At 48.6% G+C, this 10,363-nt stretch overlaps 1 protein-coding gene across 5 annotated transcripts in view; it reads left to right on the forward strand.

The window, feature by feature from the left end:
* PLA1A (phospholipase A1 member A) overlaps positions 1-9,777 on the forward strand; it is a 34,653-nt gene extending 24,876 nt beyond the window's left edge. For 4 of the 5 annotated variants that reach the window (XM_048818768.2, XM_048818762.2, XM_048818770.2 and 1 more), the window contains 5 exons: positions 147-314; positions 1,929-2,018; positions 4,567-4,675; positions 6,967-7,131; positions 9,284-9,777. In XM_048818768.2, coding sequence (XP_048674725.2) covers positions 147-314; positions 1,929-2,018; positions 4,567-4,675; positions 6,967-7,131; positions 9,284-9,368 — 617 coding nt within the window. In that variant the 3' untranslated portion in view covers positions 9,369-9,777. The remainder of the gene's footprint in view (positions 1-146; positions 315-1,928; positions 2,019-4,566; positions 4,676-6,966; positions 7,132-9,283) is intronic. The other variant, XM_048818757.2, reaches the window with a different exon arrangement.
* The last annotated feature ends 586 nt before the right edge of the window (positions 9,778-10,363 follow it).

Genomic DNA, 10,363 nt, shown 5'->3' on the forward strand with positions numbered 1-10,363 from the left:
TGTCCTTCGCAGACAGAATAAAGTTTCTTAACTTGCACCCTAGCTATTACTGTGCTGGGCTCCTTAGAAATGCATAGAGTCCATATTGGATCAAGAGGTCAGTCCCTTCATGGTCCCCTTACCTGTAGTCTTGCTTTATCTTGCAGGGTATAACTATCTGATCTGTGATCATATGAGGGCAGTACATCTCTATATTAGTGCCCTGGAGAATTCCTGTCCTATGATGGCATTTCCATGCTCAAGTCATGAAAATTTCCTTGCTGGCCACTGCCTGGAATGTTTCAATCCTTTCCTGCTCTCCTGTCCCAGAATAGGTATGATACCAGCCTGGGAACTCCACTGCCCAAAGGGAGAGGAGAGTAGAAACCTGAAGGTCTTTGATGCAGGGTGAGGCATTTAGATTGGATTTTTTTGAGCTGGGAATGGTCAGGAACTACTGGATTTCAGCTGTGAGGTGAGATGTAAAACTAAGGTTGTGAACACCTACGGCCATTGAACACCCTATGGTACATTCCATAAGGGCAGGAAATGAATCTGAACAAATACCCCAGATCTAGCCCCCTGCCAAAGTCTGCAAAAGGTCAGATTTGCAGCTGGCCCCTCCCTCTGAATGGGCTGAATCCGAATTCTTCTGAACTTGGGGCAGGTTAGAAACCAGAGTTCAGATCTGGAATCAAATTCTGTGGTTTGGGACCAACTCTAGTCTCCTGGCCAAATTCCAATGTGAGTCATTGAATTCCTGCTCAGGGCTTGTCTACACTAACACTTAGTTCACAGCAAGCTGGGGTGTAAATCTACCCTGCACTAGCCTGCTGCGCACTAAGTGTCTGTGTGGACCCTGCTGATACGCACTAACGGTTCATTTGTGCACTTTGATTTACTCCCATTTCATCAAAGCGCAGTAAGGAGCTGTTGTGGACCCTGCTGATGTGCATTAACAGCTCCTTACTGCGCTTTGATGAAATGGGAGTAAATCAAAGTGCACAAATGAACCGTTAGTGCGTATCAGCAGGGTCCACACGGACACTTAGTGCGCAGCAGGCTAGTGCAGGGTAGATTTACACCCCAGCTTGCCACATAATGTTTGTGGATAAGCCCTTACATTTCCCCCTGCAGTTTCAATAGGAGACGTTGTTCACTTACCTGTCTAACCAATGTGCACTGAAGTCAAAAAGTTTCTCTAGTTCAGAGAAGCAGTCAGTGTTTACCCTAAACTGAGCTGAACCTAAACTTCAACCCGTTTGATATTCACCCATTGCTCCAACATCAGTATGCTGGTCAGCAGTATCTCTGTTCACCCCAGAGGTGGCTGCATTCCAGCACTGGGAAAACTCTCTTCCTCTCCCCTGAGGCTGAGCTGTGCTGGGGGGTGCAAGGAGGTGCGTCACTGGAAAGCCACTGACTGGAAGCATTTTGCCCCTGAAAGGCATGGCACATTCTGTTGTGCATTCCCCCAGCACCAGAGGAGTCACTACCCCTCCCCCCAGCACAGCCAGCCTGGTTTCCCTAGGTACACACTGCACAAAGTGAGGGTGAAACTGTACCACCCTGACTGGGAAGCCTTTTGACACTCATTTGGGACAGGTGCAAAGGATGGCACAGACTGCAGGGCAGTGGGGAATCAGGCCCAGAGGCTACAATGGTGTCATCATGGAGCATGCCTGGATGCCCTGGTGACTCTCCTTACTGCTGGCTGTCCTAGTGGTCACAGTGGTGTGACACTGGGTGTGCTGGTGGAACCCTGCAATGGAGAGTAGCTGGGATGCAGACACTGAGCCTGTTCCTGATCTCACTGACGCAGGGGGTTAGTAAACACTGTTTTGATCCACATCAAAATAGTGGGATAGGTGAGAAGTGAATCAGGTGTTCCTGCCAACCATTCCCTCAGGGCCTTTCCCCTTCCACCTTGGTTTCATTTCTTCCCCTAGGGCTGTTGGAGCGCGGTGGAGTCAGCGTGGCAAAGCTCCCTGAGGAGGTGAAGGTTTACTTGGTGACCGCCTCCTCAGCCCCATACTGCAGTAAGTAGCAAAGAGAAGGAAGCCAGGCTGGTAGCATGAATGAACTGTGGAGACTTTCCATTTATGCCAGTGCTCCTGAAGAGAGTCACTGTGGTTGCCTGGAATGTGTCAGTCCTTCCCCTGCTCCCCATAGAAACTGCAGGGGGCTCTGAGAAATGGATTAAGGGGGTATCTGGCTTCATGGTAGCTTCTGTAAATCCCTCAATCCCTCAGCAAGTCTCCCTATCCGTAGGCCTCCTTCAGCAGCTGTACATTGGCAGGGGGCATTGCTTTCACCAGCTGCAGAACATCACTGTTACAAATGCTGGGCTAACCCAAGCCACTGTCCTATTCTGAGTTATGGGCCAGCTTCTCCATCCAGTTCAATACCCAATGGCTCCTGGTGAGATACTCCATTTTCCATAGGTGTACCTGAGAGTAGAAATTGGTCCTAGAAGGCATTTGAGATATGGCCCTTAGCCTCATTTCATGCCACACTCCTGGAGACTATTGAGGATAATAGGCCTGATTCTTCTCGCATTTCCACCAGTGTTACACCACTGGTCTCGGTGGAGTTACCCCTGATTTACACCAATATGAGAGCAGACGTGGGCCCAATGGCTCCCACCGACACCTTCATTTTCTCTCTGCCACCCTTCCCCCTCTCTGGCTCTGTCTTTGTCTGTCTGACTCTCACTCTCAGAACAGAACGGTGAGGAATGGAGTTTTGTCAGTAAACAAATATATGTCCAATCGACCAGGCAGCCTGTTCCCTTTTTATGTCAAAGCTCTGCTTAATCTTCTCCATACGGTGCTGGAGAGGTCATAGCAGGCAGGGGGTGAGGACAGACAGCCCTCCCATTGCTACAAGGCGAGGGTTAATGCTGAAGGCATGGTCATAGAATATCAGGGTTGGAAGGGACCTCAGGAGGTCATCTAGTCCAACCCCCTGCTCAAAGCAGGACCAATCCCCAATTAAATCATCCCAGCCAGGACTTTGTCAAGCCTGACCTTAAAAACTTCTAAGGAAGGAGATTCTACCACCTCCCTAGGTAATGCATTCCATTGTTTCACCACCCTCCTAGTGAAAATTTTTTTCCTAATATCCAACTTAAACCTCCCCCACTGCAACTTGAGACCATTACTCCTTGTCCTGTCCTCTTCTACCACTGAGAATAGTCTAGAACCATCCTCTCTGGAACCACCTCTCAGGTAGTTGAAAGCAGCTATCAAATCCCCCCTCATTCTTCTCTTCTGCAGACTAAATAATCCCAGTTCCCTCAGCCTCTCCTCATAAGTCATCATTTTTGTTGCCCTTCGCTGGACTCTCTCCAATTTATCCACATCCTTCTTGTAATGTGGGGCCCAAAACTGGACACAGTATCCAGATGAGGCTTCACCAATGTCGAATAGAGGGGGACGATCACATCCCTCGATCTGCTCGCTATGCCCCTACTTATACATCCCAAAATGCCATTGGCCTTCTTGGCAACAAGGGCACACTGCTGACTCATATCCAGCCTGTAGTTCCCAGGATCCTCCTCCTTCCCTTTTTTAAAGATTGGCACTACATTAGCCTTTTTCCAGTCATCAGGGACTTCCCCCATTCGCCACGAGTTTTCAAAGATAATGGCCAATGGCTCTGCAATCACAGCCGCCAATTCCTTTAGCACTCTTGGATGCAACGAGTCCAGCCCCATGGACTTGTGCACGTCCAGCTTTTCTAAATAGTCCCTAACCACCTCTTTCTCCACAGAGGGCTGGCCATCTACTCCCCATGCTGTGATGCCCAGTGCAGCAGTCTGGGAGCTGACCTTGTTTCTGAAGACAGAGGCAAAAGAAGCATTGAGTACATTAGCTTTTTCCACATCCTCTGTCGCTAGATTGCCTCCCTCATTCAGTAAGGGGCCCACGCTTTCCTTGACTTTCTTCTTGTTGCCAACATACCTGAAGAAACCCTTCTTGTTACTCTTAACATCTCTTGCTAGCTGCAGCTCCAGGTGCAATTTGGCCCTCCTGATTTCATTCCTACATGCCCGAGCAATATTTTTATACTCTTCCCTGGTCATATGTCCAACCTTCCACTTCTTGTAAGCTTTTTTATGTTTAAGATCCGCTAGGATTTCACGGTTAAGCCAAGCTGGTCGCCTGCCATATTTACTATTCTTTCGACACGTTGGGATGGTTTGTCCCTGTAACCTCAATAGGGATTCCTTGAAATACAGCCAGCTCTCCTGGACTCCTTTCCCCTTCATGTTAGTCCCCCAGGGCATCCTACCCATCCCCGTTCTCTGAGGGAGTCGAAATCTGCTTTCCTGAAGTCCAGAGTCCGTATCCTGCTGCTCTCCTTTCTTCCCTGTGTCAGGATCCTGAACTCAACCAACTCATGGTCACTGCCTCCCAGATTCCCATCCACTTTTGCTTCCCGCACTAATTCTTCCCGGTTTGTGAGCAGCAGGTCAAGAAAAGCTCCCCCCCTAGTTGGCTCCTCTAGCACTTGCACCAGGAAATTGTCCCCTACAGCCAGGGACTTGTGCCCTCACTCTGTCGTGTGCTGTCTGTTGCCCAGTGTACCACAGCCTGGTGGAGTTTCACTTGCAGCAGACGAGAAGCTTGGTCACCAACCTTGAGATCACCTTCCGCAGCAGCAACTCTACAGCCAGCGTGAAGATCACCATGTGAGTGACAATGTGTACCTCTGACCTGTCTTTACTCCCTCGTCTTCCTTGTTGCAGGCGCAAGGATGTCTTTCTAAGCCATGTATGTGCATAGCAGTAGCACAAATGACCACATGCAATCACCACCAGGTGTCCTGGTAATGTAACTGAGTAGTTGATAACCAAACTGCTGGCAAAGAGACGGACATCTAGCAAATACCAACCAGGCTCTGGCCATACATACCTGACTCATTAGGCAGCTGTCCTGATGACCCTGAGATGTGAGCTGAAAATGACTGTAGGGACAGAAGCATTTGTGTGCAGCAGGACAGAGGTTAACTAATCCGTTGTAACTGCAGTTACTCAGCAATGAACCTGGGAGAGGAGAATCCACTGAGGCTGGAGACAGAGGCAGGTTCAGGACAGTAAGATCCATCTGGAACGTGCCATCTTCCCCCAAATTGTATCTTGAATTAAAGGGCCGGATTCTTTGACCTCTCCCTGCCCTGTGTGCTAACTCCTCTGGGATTTCCCCAGTAAAGAAGAGTGCCCAGCAGGCACAGAGCCAGTCTTGCTGGTTCCTACAGCTTTGTCCCTCCCCTTGACCCCCAGCACAATAGGCAAGGTGGGGCAGGGAGGAAGAGAGCAGAGCATGATGCAGGATGTGTGCAAGGGGCCCAGGCCAGAGCAGCACCAGAGCTAGCTCCCAGATGGCCCCTTTCTGTTGAGCTGAGCAGAAACTCCGCTCAGCACAAAGTCTGGTCCAGACCTTTGAAGTATGCTGCCTCTATGCCTGGGACCAAGAGCAGCAGGTCTGACATACTCAGGGAGGGGCTGTTTCTAGGGGATTTCCAGCCTGGCCAGTAACAAGAAGCATTTAAATCTCCACTGATTTCCAGCCTAATGTTGCAGACCAAAGAAGTTTAGATGAATTCAGATAAGCAGCCAACCTTCTGGAGCTTCAACAGATGCAAATCAAACCTCTGAGTTACAGGCAAGTTCAGCCCAGGAAAGTTTAAAGCCAGGTCTACATTTCCCAACAACGTGTGTGTGGGTGCTTGGATCTGGGCCCCGCTCTACTCTAAACCTTGGTGGCTCAGTTATGACTATTTGAGACCAACAGCCATTCGGGTCATTTAAGTATGTCCACCAGGTGGTGTGTGAGCTCAAGAAGGACAGGACACGTGGGAATTGGTTGGGTTACAGATAGAGCTGTCTGAGAATACAAAATTTGTATCTGTATCCAATCGGCACTTAAATAGGTGACCAGACTTGCAAGCATGCTAAACGCTCAGCAGCTCCCAGGGACTTCAGTAGGATTTGTGGGTGCTCAGCACTGCTGAAAACATGTTGGGGGTTTTTTCATGCCTAAATATGGAGTTAGGACCCTAACTGTAGACACCCAGCTTTGAAATGTTTGGCTATCATGCGCTCAGGCCCGCAGAGCCTCCGCCCACAGCACTCCCATTAAAGTCAAACAGAGTTCCCCGCACACAGGATTACTGGTGATACAATTAACCAACCCTCTTTGAAACCCAGTGACTCTCTTCCTGTTTGTGGGGGTGCATCCCACATGTTGAATACATGCTGCAGAAAGAAGGATTTCCCTTGGTTTGTTTTACATTTTCTTGACATGCATTTCTCTTATTTTATTTTCTGAGAACTGCAAACCAGACACAGTGAGCCAAATTCCTTCTCATGTAACTCCACTAAAATCAATGCTATTACGGTAGGGATTAATAGGCCTCATTGTTCTTTATAAAACAGGCTTTGTCTTGGTGGATCTGATCAATAGTCCTTACAGTCCATTACCCTCTTGCTGGCAGTGGCCAGCACCTGATGCTTCGAAGAAGGCAACATCCCCCACCCCATGCTTTGCCCACTTCATAATGCTCCTGGCCATCTGTGCAATGTTTAGTGCTGTATTTGATGGAGTGTCAGGATAGGATTACAAGACAGAGGAGTGAACATTTGCTGATCTGGGGGAGCTGCTTTAATCATGTGGTATAAGAAGAAAGATACACATCCATACCCACACATTCTCCAGCCTTTGAAGAGGAAGGGCATATAACAGAGATCCCCCTGGAGTAGGAGAGGGGTCTATTGGGGCAGAGCCTCCCACCTCTCATGAAGTGTAAGATTGCCATAGAAGGATCCTTAGATCTCACCAAGTGCTATGAGGGTTCCTGTTAACAACCCCACCATCTCCAATGTTTCAGTAGACACCTGTGACTCCATCCTCCCTTGCATACTCACACGCTACTGTGGTTTGGCCCCTTGTTCTCATTCACATCCCTCCCTCTGCCTTGCAGACCTAAGCAGCAGCAGCTGGGCAAAGGGGTGCTAGCTCATCCAGTCCCACTGTGCCAGATAGAGGTGGTGATGCTGAAGTATCTCCCCAAGTTGCAGATCTGGAAGAAGGACAAGGCCGTCATCGTTGGCAAATTCTGTACAACCGCACTGCCTGTCGGTAATCGGTAAGCAGGAGACATCCCTTTATCTCACTCCAGCCAGAGAGCCTTATTGGCCTGCTCAATGCTTCGGCTTCTCACCCTGTGTGAGAGCCTAGCTTCTCTTGGAGTCACACAGAAGCTAAGCATGTTAGTTAGAGCTTTTCCCCTTTGTCTTCTCTGGCTGTTGCTGGGTACCACATACAGCAGAAATGAAGGAAATATTGGGGAAGGGCTGAAGTGCCACAAAGGCCCCCAACCCTTCCTTTGCATGCACACACATAGAGACAATTCAGGAAATGAATTACATGGGAGACACCCCCTGATTTTAACGGACGAGCCCCACTGCTTCTTGGAGAGGAAAAGGCCCCTGGAAAATTGTCCTATATACCCTATGGGTGTGAGAGAGAACCACCTGAGCTATGGTCCCTATCTCCATCTATCCCCTGTGATCTAGCTGAGCTAGACCCTGCTGCTGTGAGGGAAAAGGCTGCTGCTCCAATCGGAGCCCCACCAGGGGGCTTAGAGCAACAGTGAAGAGCTGCCAAAGGAAATCTGCACTGGTCATTTCCATTAGGGCTCATTCTTTTTGTCCTCATCTGCCCTCTCCACCCTATCCCACTCACTTTGGGTCTCATCTGGAGAAGAAGCGAGCACCTACTGAGCACCTGTCAGCATAGGGCCTTGATTGTTCTGAAATCAGGGGGAGCTTCTGATGTCTGGGCCCAGGGCAGCCATTTTGCTGCCAGGTGGCATTGTCTGTGCGGCTGTGCCAGAGACTGTGAACCAGTAACCATTAGAGCGGGACAAATGTTTGGGGGTTTTCTTTTTTTTACAAATTATTTTGTCACCAAACAATGCATTTCGACAGGTTTTTTTTTTTTTTGGCAAAAAAAAATTGAAAAACTTGGTTTCATTTCAAGAAGACTAGATTATTTTCCCTGGATTTTAAATTTTTAAATTCAGCCTCTGAACCAAAAAATCCATTATTTGCAGAACTGTAGTTACCATCCAGCCCTAGTTAGTATCTTGAAAGCAGGAGTAACCAAAAGCAAACCCATCTAAGGTGGATGAGGTTCTCACCCTAATGCAACATTCCTGACAACCAGTGTTGTGTTCCCAGCATCCACACAGAGAAGTTAGATATAAACGTAAATACTCTCAATGGAAGGTTGCAACGTAACACTACTTTATTGTTTAGAATTCAGAACAATAACACACATGATCCCAAAAACAGAGTGAGACAAAGCAGGCTGCTCCCTAAGGCAGAGAGGCACACTTCACCCCACCTTTCTTTAAGCTGGCTCTTTCCAGTCTGACTGATCGCATGCTTTGCTACAGAGCCCACTAGCCTACATGCAGGACCAGGAACCCCCCTTCCCCCCCACACACACTTAAAGTGATAGCTTGCAATTCCAACACAGTCCTTGATATACCCTAAGCAGCCCCTTTGACTGCACCCCATAGTCATTAGGAGACATGCTCCTCATTTTATGCCTAGAGAGCCCACGCACCTGAAAGCTAAACGGAGCTGGGCCTTTGTACAGGTGCATAAGAAGGAGAGGACACAAGAAGCCGCCCCACTCTCAGACCCCCACATGGAGAGAAGGTACTATTGTTCCTCCAGAGTTCTTTTGAGGACTGTTCCTTTCCAGCGCCCCCTGGAGAGCAAAAGACCCACAAAGGTGCTAGGGGAGTGGAAGAGTCATGACCTTATGTCCTCCACACCAGCTTGCAAGGACCAGCTGGACACACAGGGGAGCACATGCTGCACCTTCTTAAAGGCTGGCGCAGCAGCTGTGATCCCTTGCATGCTGGAGTTCTGGGAAGCATTGGGCTTCCCCTTCCACAGCACCCCCCAGTCAGGACTGTGCCTAGATGGTACAATCTGGCCCATCACCTCTGAATGTTTGGGTACAATGTCAAAGCCAAATTTGAGGCTTCAGCGTGTGATGCCAATTCCATGTGTATTGACCTGGCACCCTGTGGAAGCCCATATTCCTCAACACACTGTCCTCGCAGAGAAACACAAAATCTGAGACTCCCCTAACTAATGCAGCAGAGACCGCAAAAGGTGGAGATCAGAGAGAGCCCCTCTGGGGCTAGTCCTTTGACACCAGCAGGTTCTCGCCCTTGGTTGTTTTAAGATTTGCCTAACTCCTGTGTGCTTCTCTCACAGTGAGAAGATATTTTGCCTGTCTCAGCATCTGTCCCTGACAGCAAGCAGGTCCCTTGAACATGACCTGGTGGTGCCCTGTGCATAGGAAAGTCCCCTGGAGCGTGCATCATGCACAGGCACAATAATGGGCTCCAACATTTACTTCCTCCCTCTGGACGATACTTCCTCCAAATAGGACAGAACCAGTTGGATTTTTCATCAACCCACCTTGGGGACAGAATGAATAACAGCTCTGGGAAGAGAAATGCTCTGCTGAAAGGAAAGACTATGGTCAAATAGAGCAGCTGATTGGCAGTTAGGACTTGTGGCCTCTATTCCCAGCTCTACAAATGCGCCATTGTGAGACCTTGGACAAATCACTTAATCTTGGTTTCCCCCTCTGTCAAAAGGGGCTGATAATGCTCATCTCTCAGGAGGATTGTGACAGTTGGTTAATTCCTTAATGTTTCTAAAGTGCTTTGAGATCTTCCCATTAAACGCCGCAGACATGCGAAGTATTATTGTTATTAGAGAACGTGCAGCGGTGTGGCTCCGGTTTTTTATGGGAAGGAGTCATTCCCCTAGCAACACACACATAGATGTGAAAATAACTAGTCCAGGCCATGGATGCCTACAGAGTCTGAGGCCCTCTTGATTTCATGAGTGGTCCTGCAGTGTAATCAGCATCGATCTGTTTTCTCTTATCATGACAAGACTCCAGCTGCTATTCTGGCTATCTGATTGTAATTTTGTGATATGTCTCTTTGGCAAAGTTGATGTGTCCTGTTCCTGGATACTCAGATTTATCAGCGCCAGGAGTTTTCATATATTAAAACAGACCATTTATTAGTAAGAAAAAAACACACCAAAAACACTCTGAAAAGTAAGGAACAGCCCTGATTCAGGAACCCATCTACATTTAGATGCCCAATAGCCCTGGCAGCTGGAGATCAAGAGATACATTCAGAGGAGTCAGTGAGAGAGCTCTGCTCCGAGGGCTGGACAGTCCTTCCATAACTTCTTCTGCAAGAGCTTTGCATCTAGCCTTGGACACACAGGCCTTTCCTGGCAGTAGACTCTCAGTCTCTTTTAGGGCCATGC

This window comes from Caretta caretta, chromosome 1, assembly GCF_965140235.1.
Source record: "Caretta caretta isolate rCarCar2 chromosome 1, rCarCar1.hap1, whole genome shotgun sequence".
Taxonomy (NCBI): Eukaryota; Metazoa; Chordata; order Testudines; family Cheloniidae; genus Caretta; species Caretta caretta.